This window comes from Chenopodium album, chromosome 25, assembly GCF_948465745.1.
Source record: "Chenopodium album chromosome 25, dcCheAlbu1.1, whole genome shotgun sequence".
Taxonomy (NCBI): Eukaryota; Viridiplantae; Streptophyta; class Magnoliopsida; order Caryophyllales; family Amaranthaceae; genus Chenopodium; species Chenopodium album.
The window spans coordinates 32,822,110-32,847,559 of record NC_137858.1 but is presented as its reverse complement, the minus strand read 5'-3'; the positions used below and the strand labels follow the sequence as shown (position 1 = coordinate 32,847,559).

Genomic DNA, 25,450 nt, shown 5'->3' with positions numbered 1-25,450 from the left:
TTATCGAACCCTACCCAATTTAATTGCGAAATGAAAACTTTGAAAAAGGGAAAAGGGAGAAGAGAATGGGCAACGAATCAGTGAGAACGGGTGGCAAATCGATGAGAAACAGCGGCTATGATGAGAATAGGCGGCGTGGTGAGAGAAGAGGGAGAAGAGAGAGCAAAGTATTGCTAGTGGTTGAGAGGGAGGAGAGAGAAAAGTGAGGTGATGTTGGTGGTGGAGGTGGTTGATAGGGAGGAGAGAGAATGAGGGTTGGGGTTTTAACCGGGGATAATTAATTTGGGTTAATAAGTTAATATGTGGTTTATTAAAGTTAAGCAAAATAAAGCAAAGGTATGGTGGTAATTTTACATAAAAAATTTATTAAAAGGGGAAACTTTTGGTTTGTTGCACATAATGTGTAGTTTCCGTTTTGAGAAATTGTTGCAGATTTTATGAAACGGATGTAGTATTATATTTACCAATTAAATCCAAATACAAAGTAATAGACGAATTTACAATAGTATTTAACATTTATCACTTGGGAGTTGAAAAAAAAAAAGAGAAAAAAAAAAAAAGAAAGAAAAAAGGAAGCAACACCAGTACAGTATGAGAAACATCACAGGGGAGAGTCCATAGGGAAATCTGAATGCCGGCCAACCACCTTCATAACCACCACCACCACCATCTGATAAGCGTATGCAAATGGGAAAAAAATTAGATGGCTATGATTTTTGAGAGAAAAAGAAGCAATCTTGGGTTTATGGAACCACAGGAATACATGCAACTCAATCACTTATGCATACAGCATACCAATTTAACATGGAAAGAATAGTTTTCTGCTGCCTCTCCTCGTTTTACTATTAACGCATTTTTATTCGGGCAAAAGATTAGGTTCATCATCATTTCAGCATCTTGAGGACGGTGTCAGCTGCTGTGCGGCTCAGGCAAGTGAAGAAACTAATGTCTTGAGAGATTGAAACTGACATACTATTTTTAGAACTATTTTAGAGCTTAAGTGAATAGAGATTGAACTAATGATGTTGCAAAGTCTAATTTTGTCTATACATCTACGTTTTGGGCACCTAAGTGACGTTTAGCTAGAGAACGAAGGAATCGATTAAGCGACTTCTTAGCAGCAATCAATCCGGTACTCTTTTCTGGGTCTTCTGTGGTATTTAGACTTTCTTGCACACTGTGCACTTTCCGGACAAGTTTCCGCAACTCCTGCATACACAATTCGGGTCACAGCATTATATTACCAAACATAATTGCAACATGTACGATATTTCTAACTTACACAACCACTCACAAGAAACCTTTGACAATTACGAAGTATAAAAGAAAATTTCTGATTCTATGTGTATATATCAATACATTTCACTTCATAGTAACTTGTTACACAATTAGTAGTATAATTGCAACATGTACTATATTTCCAACTTACACAACCACTCACAAGAAACCTTTGACAATTATAAAAGAAAATTTCTGATTCTATGTGTATATATTACATTCCACTTCATAGTAACTTGTTACACAATTAGAAGTGCTTAACAAATTAACAATGCATGTATGTGCATCATTGTGTTGACAGTAAACATTTTTCAGAAATATAATTTTTTTATTTTTTTTTATTTTCTACGTTTTGATCAGTAATAAAGGTGGAAAATAGTGTCCCAATGATGATGAACCTCTTACTTTTGAAAGGAAGGAATCCAACTTAGCTTCTACATTTTTCTCCAATTTTTCTCTTCCTCTATATTCTTGAAAGAAAACAAAGAAAAACTATTTTTACAGCTGTATTTTACCTTGAAAATTTTTCCCTTGGAAAATCATTTTCTTGGAAATTATTTTCCGTCAAAACGAAGCCTTAAAAGTAAAAACCCTGGGAAATAAAGTACACCTCATGGGGCTGCTAACAGCTACATAACCTTCATTATATGATTCAGGACAATTGAACAAAAGAGTGTGCCTCAACTGAGACCAGATAAGATGAGTCACATGAGTATTGTTATTTCCTTTCCTCTCAGGCATGCAAAATAAAAATTATCCCTAGATAATCAGCCACTCAAGCATCTTAACAGGAATAAGAGTATAATCTATTCTACCTTATGGTAAATAAGGCCAGAATGGTAAGTAATAACACCATATTTGCAATTCAGTAACTACCGTTTCCAAGCCTAGAATTTAGATCAGCCAGTAACAGAATTCCTATCTGTTGACTTCCATTTTTTTATGAATATCATGAGTTTTATGACAATATGGATGATTAGACATTAGGCACACCCTTTGTTTTAATGTTGTTTTCAGTGTATAAACAGGAAATAAAATTCCAAATGTTGACGTTTGCTGACTTTTTTGCCACATATTGACAAAAATTTTGGAAAAATTGGCCGCAACAACACCAACTATGACAAAGGTGCGTGTAGCACCACAACCTTTCGAGGGTGCACTCAACATCACAAACTATGCACTTAGGTGCACATAACAACATACTCGTAAATGACATTGGCAAAATTAAGGTTTCTTCTGAAAGTGAAATCTTAAATATTGTTAATGCTATTTTGTTTAAATATAGTTTGATTAATTCTATTCTACTTAATTTTCTGTTGAGAAATTAGGTTTTGATGATTATAAACTAATGATGATTATCTATCTAACGTGTATGTTAAGTTGTGCATAGAAAGAGCAAGTTAACCTGAGCAATGACAAGTATATATATAAGGTACTTGAGCAATATAGGATAAGCAATAGAGGAACAAGAACAATGATAAGTGTTACGGTTGATAAGCATGATGATGGCTAAGGAACAATGAAGGTAACTATGTAAATAGGTGTTTACATATGTTAGCTTCACGAGGTAAGTATCCTATACATATATATGTCATGTATGTGTAGGAGTCTTTTAATTTAGTTTAGTTTTCTTTATTGTTTTTATAAATGAAAAAACTAACCTTCTGAGTTACTTTGTTATCCTTAGAAGTTTGCTCGGTTTGTCATCATCAAAAGGGGCAACTTGTTGACCCTTATGAGATTTTGATGATGATGTTAAGAATTGAGCAAACTTCCATTTAATAAGGATTTTCTAGTGTTGCGATGTTTGCAGGTTCAGTAAGCGTTGAGGGCTGAAGTAGGAACTGAAATAGAGGAACTTTAGAAGATTCATGAGGATACAAGTAAAGTTAGAAGAAGAGTTCTAGAAATGGAACTTCCAGAAGTTTCTTAACAGGAACTTCGAAACGGGTTGTAACGACCTGGTTCCGGTGTAATGCTGGGGCAAACCCTAAGATCCAGAATATATCAAGACTACAGGATTCCAGAACAAGAGTTTCAGAGAAGCAACATGAAGACAGAGAAATAGAAGTATATTGCTCTAGGATTCATGTAAGTATGTTGGACATAAAAGTCGGTCTGGAACAAGTCTATATAGAACCAAGGTGAACTCCAAACAGTTAATGAAATTAGAGTGACTGACTTGTCACGAACTCAGAGACTGTTAGAGTTCAGGAACCTAATAGGAACTTAAGTATGCACGTCGTTAAAAGTCGGTTTTAATGATATATATATTTATCTAATACGTGCATATCTTTTAGGGATTTGGTTTTACTGAATAAAGATATTTATCTTCTAATTAATCCCTTTTGGAAAAAGATAAATTTTGTTTAAAAAGTATTTTTAAACTAAAAGATAAGATTGAAATAAAATCTGATTTTATGTTAATTATATCTTATTATTCATAACAGATTTTATCCTTAACAAAAAGATATATTTTCGGAAAACTGATTTTTAGAAATTATCTTTTAAACTTATCTTTTCAGAAAATCTATCTTTTTCAAGATCAAATGAATAATTCGAGTATACTATAAATATGCTCATATGTATTCATTCAAAGTTGAGGCTGACGAAGTGTAGTGGTCGTGCTTAATGGTTTTATTCTTCCCACGAAGCTAAGTCGGTTCTCCTGGTCAAAGTTCCTATCAGGTTTTGGTTACAGTACGTCCAGTGGGTTCCAGACAGATGTCAGTGTCCAACATATTAGTTTTATCTCTTCATTCATAGATATGTATTTAGGGATATTCAATGAGATCTTGTAATGGGAAAAAGGGTTTTTGAGTGTTTTGTATTTTAGGGTGAGATTGTGAATTCTCTTAAATTCTGCTATAGACTAGTGAGTTGCTGTAAGATTCTGATAATAATAATAATGAAGTAGGAAGAATAAGAGAGGAAAGCTTGAGATTTCTTGATTAACTGAAGAAGAGGAATAACGGCTACAAGTCTACAAGTCTACAGCCAAAGACTAAGCCTTGGAGGAACTACTACTAAGATTACTCTAAAATGAATAACACAAAAATGACATGCCATCCAATTACATTGCTATAGTATTTATACTCATCTTCCCCTCTCACAAGGACTCTAATAATTAATGCATTTGTCTTCCACTGCTGTCAGTCACAGGGCAGCTACCACAACACACACACCACACTCCATAGTGGCTGTCTTGTCCTGCTCCTCTCAGAATTCTGTTGCTGTTGTCTGCTGCCGTTTCTTCCTTCTTTCATACACTCTGATTGCTGGTGTTGTGAGAGCTGCATTCCCTTGGTCTATTGCATCACTCCCCCCCAAAGGACGCACCTTGTCCTCAAGGTGAAAGAGTGGGAAACGTTGATTGATTGCCTCGAACTCTTCCCAGGTCGCTTCAAACTCCGGAAGTCCCTTCCATTTCAGTAGGACCTCGGTGCTACCCCTGCGGATACCATCTCCTGCCCTCACTGCCAAAAGCTCCTCAGGTTCCGCCACTAATTCCAGCTCAGTTGAAATTTGGCTAGGTAGTGTTGGGTTGACAGGCAGATTTCCCACAGCTCTCTTAAGTTGCGAAGCATGAAAAACAGGATGAACCTTGCTGTCTTGTGGAAGTTTCAATCGGTATGCAACTGAGCCTATCCTCTGCAAAATCTCAAAGGGACCATAGTAACGCGGGGCTAACTTCTCATAAGGTCTCTTTGCAATTGATTTTTGTCGATAGGGTTGTAATTTAAGGAACACTTCCTCACCTACTTCAAACTGAACATCTCTTCGCTTATGATCAGCATTTTCTTTCATCAATTGTTGTGCTCTGTTTATGTTCATTTTCAGCTCATCCAAGATTAAATCCCTCTCCCTTAACCCTTCTTCGAGGCTTTGCACCATCGTGGTTCCCTTCCCAAGTCTGCATACTCGTGGTGGATCCCGTCCATAAACAACCCGAAAAGGAGTCATTTTAGTGGCAGTGTGTGGTGAAGTATTATAAGAGAACTCAGCCCATGGTAACCATGAAGCCCACGACTTGGGTTGGCTCGCCACAAAGCACCGCAAGTATGTTTCCAAGCACTTATTGACCACTTCGGTTTGGCCGTCGGTTTGCGGATGATATGATGTACTCTTCTTGAGTTGAGTGCCTTGCAATCGGAATAATTCCTTCCAAAAAACGCTCATAAATACCCGATCACGATCCGAGAGATCCGAGACAATAGAACTCGGAAACCCATGTAGTCGCACTATTTCCTTCACAAATATTTCAGCAATTTTGAGAGCATTAAACGGATGCCTTACCCCTATGAAATGGCTGTACTTCGAGAGTCGATCTACCACCACCAAAATTGCATCCACCCCCCTTGAAAGAGGTAACCCCTCAACAAAATCCATGGACAAATCTTCCCATATCGCTTCCGGAATTGGAAGTGGCTGCAGCAGCCCATATGGACTTTGTTGGACAACCTTCCCCCTTTGACATGTCTCACATTGTTGCACGAACTCACCAACCTTCTTCCGCATTCCGGGCCAAAACCACTCCTCTGCCAACCGCAAGTATGTTTTCACTTCTCCTTCATGCCCCCCACTCGGAGTACAATGATACTCACTAAGGAGTATAGGAATAATCTTCGATCCTTTAGGTAAAACCGTCCTCCCTTTGAACATCACTCTCTGCCCAGCCAAGTGATATCCCTTAGCCACCCACTGCCCATCTAGCAGCCCTTTGCGCACTTCCCCTAACCACGGATCCTCTGCTAACTCCCTGTCCAGCTCTGACCAATCCACCACCGCGGCGGACACCAAGGCACTCAACTGCACCCTGCTGCCCCCCTTGCGTGAGAGTGCATCCGCCACCCTATTCGAAGCCCCGGGTTTGTATTGGATCTCAAAATCCATGCCCATTAACTTCCTCATCCACTTTTGATACTCCTCGCCCACCTCTCTTTGTTGAGTCAAGAACCTTAAGCTTTGTTGATCGGTTCTAATCACAAAGTGCCTCCCTAAGAGGTAATGACGCCATTTCATCACCGCTAGGCTAATGGCCATCAATTCTTTCTCATAAATGGACTTAGCTTGATTTCTCACCCCAAGTAACTTACTAAAATAGGCTATTGGCCTTCCTTGCTGCATCATCACAGCCCCTAACCCAAAACCCGACGCATCCGTTTCAATTACAAATTCGGCTTGAAAGTTTGGCATGGCTAGTACGGGTGCGGTTGTCATGGCTGTTTTGAGGGCCTTGAAGGCGTGGGCAGCTTCCTCCGACCATCCGAAGCTATCCTTCTTCAATTGGGAAGTCAATGGTCCGGCTATTTGAGCATAATGAGAGACAAACTTCCGATAGTAGCCGGTGAGACCCAAAAACCCCCTCAACTCACGCAAATTTCTAGGTTCTTCCCATTCAACTATAGCCCTCACCTTCTCCATGTCCATGGCCACCCCAACTTCCGAGATAACATGCCCTAAATATGCTACTTCTCTCCTCCCAAACTCACACTTTTTTAAATTAGCGTACAAACTATGCTTAGTCAAAACCTCCAACACCAACCGCACATGATTAACATGCTCATCCTCCCCCTTACTATATATGAGGATATCATCAAAGAACACCAACACAAATCGTCTCAAATAGGGCCTAAACACCTCATTCATCAATGATTGAAATGTCGCCGGAGCGTTGGTTAGCCCAAACGGCATAACCAAAAATTCATAGTGCCCCTCGTGGGTTCTAAAAGCGGTTTTATGAATATCCTCCGCCTTAACCCAAATTTGATGATATCCCGATTTCAAGTCCAATTTCGAGAACCACCTAGCTCCGTGCAACTCATCTAATAGCTCCTCTATCACCGGAATTGGAAACTTATCCGGCACCGTCTCCTTGTTCAAAGCCCTATAATCCACACAAAAACGCCACGAGCCGTCTTTCTTCTTCACTAAAATCACGGGGCTAGAGAATGGGCTAGTCGAAGGGCGAATTATCTCGGCTTGCAACATCTCTTGAATGAGTCGTTCAATTTCATCTTTTTGTATCTGTGGATACCTATATGGACGAACGCTGACTGGATTGCTCCCTTCCTTGAGGACAATTGAGTGTTCCTGATTTCTCTTCGGTGGTAGTCCGGTGGGCATCTCAAAAACGCCTGAGAATTCTTGTAGCAAATCGGTCAGGAACTGAGGAGTATTTTCCCTCTCCACTTGTGCCCCTGTTTCTCCACTCATACTGCCAAATTCCACCCATATCCCCTGCTTCTCTTTGTTCAAATTTCGTACCATAGCCTTCACAGAGATTTGCCTTGCTTCTAATGTCGGGTCTCCCATGAGAGTAACTGGCATCCCCCCAACCTTAAACCTCATAATGTGCGTTTTCCAGTTGGTGGTCACGGCTCCTAATTTCTCGAGCCACTGGACTCCGAGAATCAAGTCAGCATTCCCCAACTCCAAAGGCAGGAAGTCTTCACTAATTGTTACTCCCTCACTCAATTTCACCCTCATTCCCTTACATACACCTTGCCCCTTAATCAGCTACCCGTTGCCCAAAGTCACGGTAAAATCCCCACCTCTAGAGATCGGCACCGCCAGCTCCTCCACCAACCTCGCCGCTACAAAATTATGGGTTGCCCCCGGGTCAATCAACACCACCACTGCTCTCCCCGCTAACTCTCCCCTCAGCTTCATCGTTTTGGGGTTAGACATGCCGGCGACGGAACAGAGGGTGGCTTCCACCGCCGCTTCTTCCTCGATCTCCCCCTCTTCATGCGTCTCGTCCTCTTCCCCTGCCAACACAAGGATGCTCATCTCCTTCCTCTTGCAGCGATGCCCCACCTCCCACCTTTCATCGCAACGAAAACACAAATTTTTCGCCCTTTTATCCTGTATCTCCGCGTCGGTGAGTCTTCTGGTGGAGCTCAGATTTCTCTGAGAAGAAAATCCCGACGTTCCAGCCTTGTTAACTGAGGCTTGAGATTCTTGGGTTTTAAAACCAATTCGGCCTGGACCAGTGTGAGTGGGCACCCCATACGTTTGAACTAAGCCCGATCCACTCATCTTGGGAGGGTTTGTTGTGGGGTAAGATGTCTGGGCCGGCCCAAACTTGGATGGGTAAGGTCCCCCTCTCTTGGATTTGCGAACCCGGTTCTTCTCCTCAATCCGACCCGCCAAATCCATAGCTGCCTCCAGATTAAACGGGTTTAACATCCTCAACTCCGTTTTCACCTCTTCCTCCAACCCGTTTATGAATTGACCCAACATAAGAGATTCGGGTATTCCCTCCAACGGAGCAGCCAACTCTATATAACGCCTCCTATACTCCTCCACCGAACCCACCTGAGAAAGAGCTAGCCACTGCTCGTACAAGGACCCCACGTGGGATGGTCGGAATTCGTGGAGCACCCGCTGCCTGAGGTCAGCCCACCCCACAAACGGCCTCCTCTTTCTTTCCCATTGAAACCACTTCAGGCATGAGTGAATGTTTTAAGTACCTAGGGTCGATCATCCAGAAGAATGGTGACATTGATCAAGACGTGACCCACAGGATTAAGTCAGGGTAGCTTAAATGGAGAGCGGCCACGGGAGTGCTATGCGACCGCAGCATTCCCTTAAAGTTGAAGGGAAAATTCTACAGGACTGCCATAAGACCAGTGTTGCTCTATGGTACAGAATGTTGGGCTTCTAAGAAAGAGCATATTAAAAAGATGGAGGTTACGGAAATGCGCATGTTAAGGTGGATGTGTGGAAACACTTTAAGAGATAGAATCAGAAATGAGGTTATTCGCAAGAAAGTAGGTGTGGCGGGCATTGTAGATAAATTAAGGGAAAATCGTCTGCGTTGGTTTGGACATGTAAGACGGAGACCCGAGGGTGCACCGGTGCGAAGAGTGGAAGAGTGGGACCATGGAGGGATTAAACGAGGAAGAGGGAGACCAAAGATGACTTGGTTGGAAGGAGTGAGGAAGGATATGAAGTGCATGGATTTACGTGAGGATGAAGTTTTGGATCGTAAGGGATGGAGGAGAAAGATTTATGTTGATGACTACACGGAATAATCAAATTTGGTTCATGTTAGCCGACCCCACTTTTGGGATTAAGGCTTTGATTGATTGATTGATTGATATTGAAACCACTTCAGGGCGGCGCCGTCCATTGCCACCACGGCTGCCTCCATCTTCTCCTTCTCGGTGAGTTGATAAAACTCGTAAAACATCTCAGCTCGAAGAATCCAATTATCTGGGTCAACCCCCTCAAACACCGGCATTTCCAGCTTCCGGTGTCTCCACTGCCCTCGCTGGTCACTGCCTCCTTCCCTGCCACCGCCTCCGGGCAGTGACGGAACTCGAAAGCTCCCTCCTCTCCTTGTCCACCACCTCTCCAGCCCCCCCTTCTCGGCGAGCGCACTTCGTTTTCGCCATGGTTGTAACTTCCTTCTCCCTCCACGTTAATGGGCTGGACGATGGGTATTGAGTGGAAAGGCGGCCGTACCCCTTGCACTCCCGCAGCCGCCTTCTTCATCTCTTCTCTAAATTTCTGGTTGTTCTCCCTTTCAATCGCCGCCATCCTATCGTGGTCGATCCGGAAACGATCCAATCTTTCCTCCGTCCGTTTCCGTTCGGCCTCCAGCACTCCGGCCACCGCTGCCTGTACCGCCTTCTCAATGGACCCTTCTTGGTGACCCAGCTTCTCTGCAATGGTCTTAAGATGTTCTTCTTGCGAGTCGAACCTCTGTTCAATGGATTTTAGTCTCGACTCCACCTCTCCTATTTTCTCATCCACGGCATCGGCGCGTTGAGATAGGGTCGGGGTCACCATGATCGTACTGCTCTGATACCACTTGCTATAGACTAGTGAGTTGCTGTAAGATTCTGATAATAATAATAATGAAGTAGGAAGAATAAGAGAGGAAAGCTTGAGATTTCTTGATTAACTGAAGAAGAGGAATAACGGCTACAAGTCTACAAGTCTACAGCCAAAGACTAAGCCTTGGAGGAACTACTACTAAGATTACTCTAAAATGAATAACACAAAAATGACATGCCATCCAATTACATTGCTATAGTATTTATACTCATCTTCCCCTCTCACAAGGACTCTAATAATTAATGCATTTGTCTTCCACTGCTGTCAGTCACAGGGCAGCTACCACAACACACACACCACACTCCATAGTGGCTGTCTTCTCCTGCTCCTCTCAGAATTCTGTTGCTGTTGTCTGCTGCCGTTTCTTCCTTCTTTCATACACTCTGATTGCTGGTGTTGTGAGAGTTGCATTCCCTTGGTCTATTGCAAATTCACGCAAGTGATGAGTTTGAAATCTCGTAAAATTCGAGTGGTAGCTGTGAGTGCACAGTGAGTGAAAGGAACCTGAGAAGTGTCTTGGGTCACCTAGGAAGTGTCCTGGGTAAAGGGAGAAAAAGGGTCCTGAGAAGTGTCTTAGGTCTGGTAGGAAGTGTCCTATCATAGAGTCAAGTGTCCGTGGTGGAACTTGCGAAGCAAAGGTCTGTGTAATAGGTTGTACTAGGAGAGTTGCCTATTATAGTGGAATTTGTTTATAAGTCCCAATAGGGCCGAGGTTTTACTTCCAGTTGGGCACTGGATGGTTTCCTCGTAAAACTTGTTGTGTGCTTTAAGTTCCTTTACGCTTTGTTTTTAATTTCCGCATAAGTTCCGCGATTGGAACCTACTACCATTCACCCCCCCCTCTTGTAGTTTTTCATCTAAATTAACAATTGGTATCAGAGCCAGTGCTCTTGATAAACCGGGCAACCCCGAGGAGCAAGTTCCAGGCTAGGATGGATATCTACAAGGAATGCAGCGAATGGAACTCAACCCTAGAACGTTCCCAATACCACGTGAAGACCAAAGTCTGCTTGTGAAGCAGAAGTGATTCAAAGATGAACATCTTTGAGGTAAGTGTCTCGTCTTTGAAGTCTTGATTATATGCATGATATTATGTGTAAAAGTTTCTTGCAGTATTTCTAGTTAAATTTTGGATTTTGTTTTGGAAGTTTGTAAATCAATTTTGTGTAACCTCAAATCTGATTTATAGTGTGAAAAGTATTTGTCAGATTTACAAATTGATTTATTTTTAAAGAATCGGTTTACTAGAAATAGTTCAAGGAACGTATTGTGTAGAATTATGCATATTTGGTCTCTTGGAACCTGGATTACTCCTGTATGGAAACTTAATTCTTTGGGCAAGGTAATGAACGTATATTTTGAATATTTGCCAAAGAATGACCTTATCATGTGTATGTGTTATTCTGAATATTTATTATGTAGACACATGATGTTTATTGTTAGTAAAGATAGTTGGTTTAACCGCAGTTATTTTAATTATGGATTATTGACGTCTATTACTAACATGAAGGTACCCAATATATATTGGGTAACCAAAGCCAAAAGATGACTGATTTTGCAGGCTATGTGAGTGGAGACAACTTATTAATAACGATGATCTTTGGTTGTTTGTATATAAGGAATTATGTGCAAGTTCCTCTCACTAGAAAGCCTTTATAAGAGGTTTATAGTAGGTGAAGCGACAATATGGATAAGTGTGTAAGTCACCTATACATCTCTCTGTAAATATTGGTCATGTGCTTTTGGTATGTATTAATCCTACACAAATTCCTATTGAAATTCAATTCCCTATTCTTATGAAGGTTATTATGAATGGATAAAAAGAGAAGGTTGTTTTGATGTTTATAATGTATATCATGACAAACTAACTTCTCTTCTAGTTTTGTCAAGTTATTAATGATTGTTTTGTAGGTTTGTCCATTGAGACAAATTGGTGCATAAAAGTTTGTTCCATTAGGAGCTCAGTGCTTAAATTGGTTGGAACTTGGTGAACTTGAAATGATAGTCTGAATTAGGGATACAGGAATAACAAAGCTTCTATATCAAGGTGCTATAGGAGTTAGCGTATACGTTCCTGTAAAGATTCTGGTTCAAGTTCCAGTTAAGTTCTTATTATTCAAAGTTCCTTGGAACAAAGCATTAATTCCTGTAGCAGACTCTTATGAAGGATGATGAGTTAAGATGATTATCTTTGACTGCGTGTTGGAGATTCATCATTTCGTTGATGGAACGACATCTAAAAGGGAGTATTCTTACAGGAACTTTATGTTTCAACACTTTTATGCTTTAGGTTTTATCTATCTCTTTTGACTAACCTACTGATATTTTAAAGGCACAAAGGAATCTCTTCTTTTGAATGATAATATGAGGGACTTTGACAAGGTGTTGAAGAATTTGAGATTAAATCAACACGTTCCTCTACCCAAGATACAATGGTCTAAAGGACCAGAAGGACATGTTCCAACTTTATGTCAAAAGGAACATGGAAAAGTTCAAGGTTTATAATAGGAGGGAACTCGCATTATCTCGACAGCGAGGTTCCAAAAGAGATGATGATAGCCAAATCAAGGTATCTCTTACTATAAACCTACAATGGAAGAACTTTGACTTATAATACTAACACGAAAGGTAAAATTTCTACATAACAGGAAGTTAGTAAGTCAAGTTCCTATCCCATTGTGAATATTTTTCTCGTCGAGTTTTTAATGCACATTCTGGTTTTCAATTGCTTGTAACTCTAGTTGTTTCATGGCTTCAAGATGACATCATCAATAAAGAGTGGAAATGTCACATATGAAGGGAATCAAAAAGGGAACACATCATTTGTGGATCTCAAGGTGATTCCTAACAACAACCTGACATTTCTAGGTTTTATTGAAGATGAGATACTTCTATGGTTCAAACTGTGAACATGTAAATCTTTTCATGCTTGATAAACCTAGTAGGAACTCGATAATAGATATATGTATATGTAAGTTCCAAACAGGTTAAGATCGAGAAGCATGAGAATCAAACACATGTTACATTCTCTTTCAACATCTGGTAGATGGTAAGCAACACTAATCCATTGGATCTTAGTGATATGGATATGTTTACCATGTGATATGTAGAGACTAATTGAAAGAGATGTCTTGTTTATAAGTAATGAAAGCAAATGTGCACTTGATTACTTTTCTTAATAGAAGAGATGATGAATTGTTTGTTGAAAGTCTTTTCTATCACAGGGTAAGTGGCTAAGTGTTCATCATCTATGAGGTTATAGATCTAACAACGGAACCTAGTTCCAGTCATGTTTAGTGTTTGTTGTAGGAACACAAGATTGATAACAAGTTTCCAATTTTGAATCATGAAAGACAAGAAGAGAACAAAGTTATATACTAATGGTCTTTGCAGATTCTTTGGAATAGTTTTCAATGCCTCCTGCTACATCATCAACACTGAAGCAATAGATCTTTGATTAACAAGACACCCTATGTTCCACTTAGGGATGTTTGATGATAGAAGTGCCAAGGCGATTTATCCATAAACGCCGATAACAGCAAAACATAAAGAGTTTACCCTATCTTGTTTAATGTGCAATAAGTGAACATATTTTGAGACTAACATGTTTGTTCCCATCAGACAGGTGATAAAAGGTGAACTCGCAAGTTCTTGAAGAACTAACTGAGTTCCTAATAAAGAAATATGTCACTAAGAATAACAGCAAGGGATAGCTACATATGTTGAGGAACTTCGAGATGTTAAGTTCCAACTCATGCAACAAAGTTCAAAGAACTCAATACAAGAAAGCGAGCTGAGATAATATTTGTTCCGACCAGCAATATCTCAACAAACTATGGAACTAAAGTGTCTTTCATGCATATGTAACCAAGGGGAAAACCTCAACAACCAAGGATCAGAGAAGAGCTCGAGATATCAACCGAAAAAGATGGACTTCATAACTCATAGTTGTATAAAAGATAAGTTTGTTTTTAAGGTTGATGTAAACATATAATTGGTTGTTATTAGGTTAGATGTGCAGCAGGAACTTAATAAGCTTAAAAGGAAGAAGATGCATGTCACCTCCTGAACCTATTCTAGAACACCTAAAAAGGGTCAGAGATTAAAAAAGGTGTTCTGGAAAAAGCTTGTTGAGTAAGGCACGTGAATGGAACAAGGCAAGGAAAGAATCAACGAATACAAAGGTATGTATTGTCTTTAAGGAACTTGTTGCGTGTGTAGCTAGACTTGAAGCAAATTGAATAATATTTGTTCTTGCTGTTTATATGGGATTAGAGTTGTACCACATGGATGTCCTGTATGTCTCGAGATGAATTTTCGTAGACGTCTATGTGGAACATACTCTAGGATAAATCGCTATATATCCAAGTTCCTTCTTGAAAATTAAGCTTTAAAAGTATCAATTTTTGTTTTCAAGATGGACTGAGTTATTAGTAGTATTTGTGTACATTGATATATCTCTGGTACTACTAACGAGCCATTGTGTATTGGTTTTTGCTAGTTTATGATAAGAAAATGTATTTGTAAGCATTAACCACTGACAATGGAACTTGAGTTAGAAGTGGAAGTTCATATTAGATTCGAGATCATCAAGGAACAGAATAACCACTTCAAGAACTCCAAGGTAAGCCATCATATTCAACCAATGCTTTAAAGTTATATTTTTACTGGTAAGAGACTACATAAGATACAAGTTCCTTTTCACATGTTGGCATTAGATGAATTGAATTGATATATTTGTGGTATGAATGCAATATGTGAATTTGTGAATTGATTCTCTTATGGTTTTGTCTTGACTTGTCATATTCTTGTTTATTGCTTAATAGAACAAGACTTGATGAAACATAACATGAGTATAAAGTATTTTTCCCATAAGTTATGTCAAGCTGGGGTTCCTATGCATGTAATACTTAAAGTAAAGAATATGCGCTTATTGTTTATGTGTCACACTTAATTCTTGTGTTGTAAAAGACATACTCACTTGCCTAAGAGTATTAGAGGTCTCATAATAGAACTATGGGTGCTGTCAAACACGAAGTTCCTAAGTTGCCAAAGGAACAATGGAAGAAACTTTGATGGAACAAGACAGGTAAGTTCCCAGACCGTTTACACCTCACTTGTTTAAATTTCAGAGGGAACTAACCTATATTTTATCCAACTTTCAAGCATCCACACCATATATCTTCGATCGCAACATTATTCTACAACTCTAAGTTGTGTGTCCGTGTTGCAAATACTTTAATTGTTCCATATTCAGAAAATCGAAGATTCTTATTCACCCAATTTAATTTCCTCTTTCCGTTCACACACTTTTACTTCTTATTCTTGATTCTCATGTGCTCTAAGTTTGTTGATCATCTTTTTATGATTTGATGAAACATGAAAAATGGTGATTATATTTTGAGGGGGAAGTTGAAGATAAAGAAAGAAGTAAGTACTTGAAAAGGAAGAAGAATGGTAAGGGACTCAGGGGGAATAAGGCAGGAACTAAGAAATCAAAATGGTTGGTTGTGGAACTCAAGTGTATGAGTAAGTAATATCTTCATTGATTTAAAAATGTGTTATTCCAGGAAAGCATGCAAAATTTGTATAATGACACCCTTTAAAAAAAAAAAGAAAAAGAAAAGGGTGATCAAATATTTAATTTCCTAGATATCTAAAGATGAAGAATATTGACTTTGATGTGGAGTACTCGTATACTTGGTGAGCTAGTGAAGGAACAACGAAAAACGTTGAAGGAACTTGGCTATGATGAAACTGAAATCTATTTAAGTTCCAGTATGCAGAATGTTCCTCAAAGAAGTTGGTGGTTGAAGTAAGGGAACTTAGTTATCAATTGGAAAGATGAATATGTGTTGTGTTCAATAGGAGATTCAAGAGTTTGAGATGAAGTACAATGTAGCGGTCCTCATCCCAAAAGGTCTAAACGAAGAGCACAAATTCCACTTCACGTTCTCTCTACTTATTTTGTTCCATATGCTTCTTTATATATCCTTTGAGCTTGCGCTTTCATTTATCTATTCATGCAATCCATTTCTAACTTTTTAGCTCTGATCTTTACTTGATTTTTAACTTCTTATTTGTCAAGTTCAATTAAGGATTTTGAAGTTGGGCCTTTGGATTGTGAGTTGGAAATTAGTGTGGAATGGCATCCGTGTTTGAAAAGTGAGTACCTTGAGGCTTTTAGGAACAATAAGTGTTTAACCAGTATATACTTACTTATTATATGGTGGTAAGTGTGACATATGACTTTAAGTGTGTATAATTTACGAAAAACAAACGTGTGGAACAACACCCTTTTTGATAATGACAAAAGGGGGAAGATTATGTATGATGCTTATGGTATGCAGTAATTAAGTCTAAAGTTCTTACATCTTGATCGTTGAAAGTATATATATATATTGATAATGATGTGTATTGCTAAGTTCCTAACTATGTTAAGTTCCTGTGTATGTTCCTAACTTTGTTAAATGTTATTTCCTTGAAAAACTAAGGGGGAATAAATGTACAACGATTATCCTTATATATGTGATAAGCATCATTAGTTTGTCATCATCAAAAAGGGGGAAATTGTTGAGAAATTAGGTTTTGATGATTATCTATCTAACGTGTATGTTAAGTTGTGCATAGAAAGAGCAAGTTATGTTTGGAACAGGATACAAGGAACCTGAGCAATGACAAGTATATATATAAGGTACTTGAGCAATATAGGATAAGCAATAGAGGAACAAGAACAATGATAAGTGTTACGGTTGATAAGCATGATGATGGCTAAGGAACAATGAAGGTAACTATGTAAATAGGTGTTTACATATGTTAGCTTCACGAGGTAAGTATCCTATACATATATATGTCATGTATGTGTAGGAGTCTTTTAATTTAGTTTAGTTTTCTTTATTGTTTTTATAAATGAAAAAACTAACCTTCTGAGTTACTTTGTTATCCTCAGAAGTTTGCTCGGTTTGTCATCATCAAAAAGGGGCAACTTGTTAACCCTTATGAGATTTTGATGATGATGTTAAGAATTGAGCAAACTTCCATTTAATAAGGATTTTCTAGTGTTGTGATGTTTGCAGGTTCAGTAAGCGTTGAGGGCTGAAGTAGGAACTGAAACAGAGGAACTTTAGAAGATTCATGAGGATACAAGTAAAGTTAGAAGAAGAGTTCCAGAAATGGAACTTCCAGAAGTTTCTTAACAGGAACTTCGAAACGGGTTGTAACGACCTGGTTCCGGTGTAATGCTGGGGCAAACCCTAAGATCCAGAATATATCAAGACTACAGGATTCCAGAACAAGAGTTTCAAAGAAGCAACATAAAGACAGAGAAATAGAAGTATATTGCTCTAGGATTCATGTAAGTATGTTGGACATAAAAGTCGGTCTGGAACAAGTCTATATAGAACCAAGGTGAACTCCAAACAGTTAATGAAATTAGAGTGACTGACTTGTCAGGAACTCAACTCAGAGACTGTCAGAGTTCAGGAACCTAATAGGAACTTAAGTATGCACGTCGTTAAAAGTCGGTTTTAATGATATATATATTTATCTAATACGTGCATATCTTTTAGGGATTTGGTTTTACTGAATAAAGATATTTATCTTCTAATTAATCCCTTTTGGAAAAAGATAAATTTTGTTTAAAAAGTATTTTTAAACTAAAAGATAAGATTGAAATAAAATCTGATTTTATGTTAATTATATCTTATTATTCATAACAGATTTTACCCTTAACAAAAAGATATATTTTCGGAAAACTGATTTTTAGAAATTATCTTTTAAACTTATCTTTTCAGAAAATCTATCTTTTTCAAGATCAAATGAATAATTCGAGTATACTATAAATATGCTCATATGTATTCATTCAAAGTTGAGGCTGACGAAGTGTAGTGGTCGTGCTTAATGGTTTTATCCTTCCCACGAAGCTAAGTCGGTTCTCCTGGTCAAAGTTCCTATCAGGTTTTGGTTACAGTACGTCCAGTGGGTTCCAGACAGATGTCAGTGTCCAACATATTAGTTTTATCTCTTCATTCATAGATATGTATTTAGGGATATTCAATGAGATCTTGTAATGGGAAAAAGGGTTTTTGAGTGTTTTGTATTTTAGGGTGAGATTGTGAATTCTCTTAAATTCACGCAAGTGATGAGTTTGAAATCTCGTAAAATTCGAGTGGTAGCTGTGAGTGCACAGTGAGTGAAAGGAACCTGAGAAGTGTCTTGGGTCACCTAGGAAGTGTCCTGGGTAAAGGGAGAAAAAGGGTCCTGAGAAGTGTCTTAGGTCTGGTAGGAAGTGTCCTATCATAGAGTCAAGTGTCCGTGGTGGAACTTGCGAAGCAAAGGTCTGTGTAATAGGTTGTACTAGGAGAGTTGCCTATTATAGTGGAATTTGTTTATAAGTCCCAATAGGGCCGAGGTTTTACTTCCAGTTGGGCACTGGATGGTTTCCTCGTAAAACTTGTGTGCTTTAAGTTCCTTTACGTTTTGTTTTTAATTTCCGCATAAGTTCCGCGATTGGAACCTACTACCATTCACCCCCCCCCTCTTGTAGTAGTTCATCTAAACTAACATTTTCCATCTCATGTAATTAGGTAACCATTAAATTGAAATATTTCAAAAAGTTTTCGCCATTATTTTCTATTGTTTGTTTCTTCAATAACATTTTTTTACATCTCATGTGATGATTGACTTAGTTTTCTCTTCCATTACAATTAATATTTTCCCTTTAAATTATTCTCTCAACCTCCACAATTTAAGTGTTGTACATCAAAAACAAGAAAATCAATTTGACATATCCTAAAATCCAATTCTAAAATTATTTTTTGAAAGTATTTAAAATCATTTTGTGGGGTTTGGTATTAAAAAGGTGCCTATATATCCTAAAATCTTGTAGAATAAAGGTATTCAAATGATTTTTTTTTTTTATTTATCAATTTAGTATTTAACTAAGCGGAAAGGGAAAGGAAACTAAGTCAATCATGCGAGATCAATATTAGAAAAAGTAATTGGAGAAGCGAAAAGGAAAATACTAGCACAAATTTTTTTTTTCGAAGGATTCCGCTTAATAAAATGGCGGAGGTTAAGAAATGCTTAAATGAAAAAAATAAATAGAAGGTAAGGCTAATTTAGTCACGCATGATGGAAATCATATAAGTTTAAATAATGTATACACAATTATATAAAATAATAGAGATTCCACTTTTTTCCATGAAACCTTAGTTCATTAGTGTATTTATGCTAATAAGTGCACCCGATTACATATTTTGTGTTGTAGACCGCACCCTTAAAAGGTTGTGCTGCTACACGCACCTATATCATAGTTAGTGTTGTTACAGCCAATTTTTCCCAAAAATTTTCCATGATCATCAAGAAACTCAGCATAACCCACAATGTTTTTGTTTTTTATTTTCATTATTATTGTCCAGACACCATAGCTGTTACTTTAGCACTTGCATGTAAAGGTTGAAGTTCATTGAGGTTTCATGCTCCATATGTATGGCCTCTAGATTAGTTATGGGTATTCATGCTCAAATTTGTGAGCCTTCATATTTCTTTAAAAGCTACGCACAATCTTATCTTTTGCTTGTGTCTTGTAGAATCCACAGGATGGATTAAATAGAAGCAACCAACAGAAAAATTCCCCAAAAACGAACTAGGCCTAAACAATTACAACTCATGATAAAAAGTTGGTTTCTCCATCTCGTCTCTGCAGTGTTAGCCTCAACTTAGGTAAGTGAAAGAATCTCTATACTGGCTGTGATAAAATCTATATATTTGATAGACATAACCTTAAACTTTCTAAAGCAGTCATTAAAGTCCATTACTCAATTTTGACCAATGGTTTTAAAAACAAAGAGTTGACAAAGACTAGTCCTGCCAATGGTTTGATTAGCCTATTCATTAGTGTAATGATTTGGTGAGAGATTCTAATTATTTGTGCTTAAACTTGCTTAAAATAGAATTGAGAGATTTAATCAAGTAAAGAATCCCCTTCCTATATCTGAATGCTATTCGGTCTTGCTTTTGTATACATAACTTAGTTATTGTTTGTGCATCCTTGAAAAAAGTCATAAATTCATGAATTAAGCGCCCGCTTGTATGACTATGCTTGTTCCCCGTTCATATGATAAAATTGGCTTGTACTTTGGTTGTGTTGGATTCTTGCAGCCCTAACATTTCCCCTTATTTATTACCTTCGATATTATTGTATTTGCCTAATTCTAGATCCTTGTGTAGCTTAATATTAGAGATTCTACCAATTTGTCCTACTTGATTGAGTTGGCTTGTTGTATATTGCTTGATCTTCTGCTTGTCAATTACTTGCGTATTCGGTAGTATAAGTTATTGAAAGTGTAACATTGTCCAACTACCAATTTATCATTTATCACTTATTTGCTAGGACAAACAGGAATCTAAACATTAAAAAATGATAGTACTTGACAAGATCATCTTACTTGGCGGTCAAAATCCACGCTATCAAGAGAATAGACTTCATTACTTGTTTGGATATCCTTTTTAATAAGACCGTCAAACCATTTGCTCACTAGCAAGACATGATCATCAGAATCCTGTATAAACGAAGTTGAGCATGTTAGGTTCATAGAATCTTGGTAGCTTCTACAGACTCACAAAAAAGATGTGACACATGAATTTTGCTTCTTGAGTTTCTTTAAAATTTGTAAATGTTCCTAACATTACAAGCCCTTACTAAGGTACTTGTGTACATATATATATAGCTGAAAGATTACAAGAAGCATATTGTTGGGTTTAAAAGATGGAAGTTATGAAAATACGCATGTTAAGGCAGATGTGTGGGAACACTTTAAGAGATAGAATAAGAAATAAGGTTATTTGCAAGAAAGTAAGTGTGGCAGGCATTGCAGATAAACTAAGGGAAAATCTCTTGCGTTGGCTTGGGCCTGTAACACGGAGACCCGAGGGTGCACTGATTCAACGAGTGGAAGAGTGGGACTATGGAGGGGTAAAACGAGGGAGAGGGAGACTGAAAATGACTTGGTTGGAAGGAATTAGGAAGGATATGAAGTTTATGGATTTGCACGAGGATGAAGCATTGGATCATAAGGGATGGAGGAGGAAGATTTATGTCGATGACTACACGAAATTATCAAATTTGGTTCATGTTAGCCGATCCCACTTATGGGATAAAGGCTTTGATTGATTGATTGATTGATTGATATTGTTGGGTTTAAGATAGTTGCTCCAAATGCAATAAGGGAAATTTAAGAAACTTTTTAGAACATTGCGTTTAAGATAGCAAAACATTTCTAACTCATTGAAATACACACATGCAGGTGATGCAGTAACTAATGCATACTACCATTCGCTACTACAAGTATCTTATGTCCTTTGAGAAGATTATCACTAAGCAATTTGCATCTTTTCCCCAATTTAGCAAATAAAATTAGCTAAGGTTGCTGAAATCAGTTTCACATTATCATTCCACACAAGTTATAAGGATTTAACATCTACAGATTCCTAAATGGTCTTCCAAAAAATGCCAATTTTCAATACTTTTGAACTCACCCTATCTACAATCAATCAACTATTCACCAGCACACAATGACACATAACTAAAGAAATTCAATTTTCACATTTAATACAGCTATAATAAAAGATAACAAGCACTGAAAATGCATTGATTAAATTCGTAACAACTGACGAATTAAAAAGACTGAAATTTGCAACATAAGCTGATGAGGATAAATCAAGTGGCAACTTGGTTTAGTTAAATTATCTTGATGGATGAATAGCAATACAATCGGTCTGATGCTTCATTTTTGTATTTATGTCAAAGGAGATCATGGATTCAAAACTTGGCTCAACCATAATAATTTGATAATATATCAAAGGGTGAGATTTGTTATTTTGTGTTATGTGCTGATTATTGAATAAGCTTTTCAAGTCTTCAAAATGTCAGGGTTGTGGTAAGGAGGGTGGAAAGGAGACAATGAAGGAGGAGGAAGATAGGATTAAAATAGTTTTGACAAAAACAAAAGTCAGGGCCAAATACATCAAGTTGAGGACAAGTATGAGAATACAGCTGCCAAAGTTGAGAGTTAAGACTATTCCTAGTTTATAAAATTTGGGTCTATTAAGAGCTGAATATGCTAGGAACTGACATAATTTTCAGCTTAACAATGACAGCAAATAAAAAATAAATTGATGATTGTAGTATGAAGATGAAAATTACAGGAAAACAAATGATATTCCACTTTCGACAGGTGGATTCTCTCCCAAGTATGAGCTTTCGAGAGGCTCACTCTCTCCCAATAACAAACCTCACAATATTCAACATATCCTTATTCCTCCACATGAGGCCTACTTATAGAAAAAATCTCTCCTAACAAACCTCCAACTTATTCCCCAAGTCACTACTAATAGGCTGTGACAAACATGCCCATCCCTTAATATTGATTCCTTGCAAATGAACAATTGGGACTTTTGAACTCACTTTCACTTTAAAGCTAAGGGCCTGTTCAAATTTACTTAATTTCAGTTCAGTTCAGTTCAGCTCCATTCAGTTCAGTTCAGTTCAGCTCCAATCAGTTCAGTTCAGTTCAGCTCTTAATTTCCCTCTCTCATAAAATATTCATTTCAGCTCAATTCAGTTTAATTCAGTTCAGTTCCAATCAGTTCAGCTCAGTTCAGTTCAGTTCAGCTCAGCTCCAATCAGTTCAGTTCAGTTCAGCTCAGCTCAGTAAATGTGAACAGGCCCTAAATCAATAACAGAGTACCTCTTTATTTTTCTTCACACCATATTAAGTTTAAAGTTTAACATTATGAATGCACATTGCTAGTTATCCATCAGAAGGTAAATAGATGTCACTTTGTGGTTGAATATCTTGGCAAATTTCATAATAAATAATACATTTACCTTATCATATTAAAATCTATATCAAGAAATCAGAACAAGCTTGGATCAAGGAAATCAAAATAAGGTGAGTCTGATTCTACAAATGCTAGTCACATGATAATTTATTAACCCTATCAACAACACCTAGTTCGACAAAAACAATCACCAAATAAGCCAAAAAAAAGTGATAGTTTATTTTCACAAATGCTTCATAAGCATCCTGTGGACATCAAATACCTCATTTTCCTGCTCGGATTCAGATTCAGATTCATGAAGCTCCTCTTCAGGACCTTCATCAACCAATTTCGCAGAACCTGCTAAGGCCTGCAATGTAGACTGGTCACCATCTTTGGTAGCTTGAATCAAAGCTCCAAGCAATTCGGGCTGTGCATCAGCATCCCGAAGCAATCTCCCTGCCACACCCAGTCTGATTATCAAGAATATCCATGAGAAAATACAGGTTGCAATCATCAAATATCTACTGTAATTAACTTATCAAATAATCATCCTGTCATAATGAATAAGCTCACAATACATGACATTCTCAACACACTGCAAACTCAAGATAACAAAGCATTTCATACACCAATGCGCACAAACAATAAAATAACTTTATCAATTCGGACACATTAGGCTTCCTTTCCTGTATTTTAACAGAGTTGGATAAACAGTTCCAGGATCCCATATTATTGAAAAGGCAATGATAACAATTACCTATATAATTGAACTGCCTGCGCTTCCCTTCACGAACATCAGATCCTAGTCTCTGCAGCACAAATGCAAACACATTAGTACAATTCAATCCTCAACTTGATTTCGCAGCTAAACACTTAAAATAACTACATTAGAGTATCTCACCCACCTTAACCACCATCAAAGCCTCAAATACTTCTTCCTCTAATGAAGCCGCCCTGCAAACAAATTCCACCCAAAACAACAAATAAATACACTTACATTCCATCACTTATTCACTCACAAAAACATAAAACTACCTCATTATCTGCACTCGCACATATAAATGATGGGAAAAAACCTCAAATATAATCAGTGCAAAATCATATAAATTCTATTCAATTCCAAGCACCAAATCAAAAACACCCAAAAAAACAACAAAAAAAATAAATAACAAACATATCCGGCAACCAGCTTAAAATGCACAATACCCACTTCATAAATCCTCATTGATCTCAATAAGCATAGTAGTTAAGTCTATTTGGGGTAATACCCAACAGACTGCAATCAAATCCCGTCTACTGCATTTCATATCATGTCAGCCTAGCAATACAGCAACAACAAAATAAATTATGTTCTATTCCAAGCACCAAATCAATATCCCAAAAAAAAAAAAAAAAAAAAGAACCATATCCACCAATCAGCTAAAAATGCACAATACCCACTTCATGATTCACCCTTGAATTCACATTGATGTCAATTAGCTTACTACTTAAAGTTAACTCGAGGTAATACCCGATTGATTAAAATTAAATCCCGTCTACATCATTGTCTTTGGTTGGCATGCCAGACAAATACAACACCAACAAAGAAGAAAGGAAGAAAAACTAAACTTGAGAATACGTTTAATTTGAGGGGTAGAGAAAGAAGCGAGGTCCATGCCCCAATGAAGAGTTTGGCGAGCTTTACGCTTCATCTCATTACGACTCCTCCTCTGCTTCTTCTTTGTATCCTCCGATGTTACATTTTCATCTTCATCCTCTTCATCGTCTGATTTATTGCTTATCTTTTTGCTGCGGCTATCTTTTTGAAGGTCGAGTTCTTGTGGAGGGCGGAGAGCACGGGGTTTGAGGTGGGCGTTGCGGCGGTGTGAGAAGAGAGAGAGGCGGGGAGGGGCGGAGATTGCGGCGGTTGTGATGGTGGTGAGTGGTGGTTGAAGAGAGAGAAAGTGGAGTAGTTGACGGTGGAATTGAACGGCTCTTACCACCTGCGCCATTTTTGTGTTTGTGTCTGTCTTTTTCCGGTGGAGAAGTAACTTAATTGGTATTGATAACCAACTACACCGCAACACGAGAAATGATTTTGGCACACCCTTGTGTGAGAGCACAATTTTAATGCTCTTTTCATATAAGGGTATGTGCCAAAATTAATTTCCCACGACACCGAATGTTGCTAAGAGTCTATTTACTTCAGCTTCAGTTTAGTTCATTTTGTTCTTATTTTAATTTTTTTTTCTCTCATAAAATATTCAGTTCAATTCAGCTCTAATAAGAGTCTGTTCTCATTGATTGAACTGAGCTTAACTGAACTGCTCCCACTCCCTAAACATACTTGTATCCCGTGCAATAGCACAGTAGGGGTGAGCATGGGACAGGTACCCGTACCGTTAGTACTAACGGTTCGGGTACCCGATAACCAATATCACTAAAAATAATATCCATAAACTAAACCGATAAGTTTGGATACCTGGTTTTTCGAATCGGTTATCGGGTACAAAATAAGGTA

General features: G+C 38.0%; 1 protein-coding gene across 1 annotated transcript; it reads right to left on the bottom strand.

The window, feature by feature from the left end:
- Positions 1-713: 713 nt before the first annotated feature.
- LOC145614621 (uncharacterized) lies at positions 714-25,019 on the bottom strand. Its single transcript, XM_081669685.1, has 6 exons — positions 24,559-25,019; positions 23,856-23,904; positions 23,708-23,759; positions 23,231-23,406; positions 20,574-20,687; positions 714-1,209 (listed from the first exon to the last, which is right to left on the bottom strand). Exons 1-6 carry the CDS (start codon positions 24,939-24,941, stop codon positions 1,045-1,047), a joined length of 939 nt encoding a protein of 312 aa, XP_081525811.1. The 5' UTR covers positions 24,942-25,019; the 3' UTR covers positions 714-1,044.
- Positions 25,020-25,450: the final 431 nt, after the last annotated feature.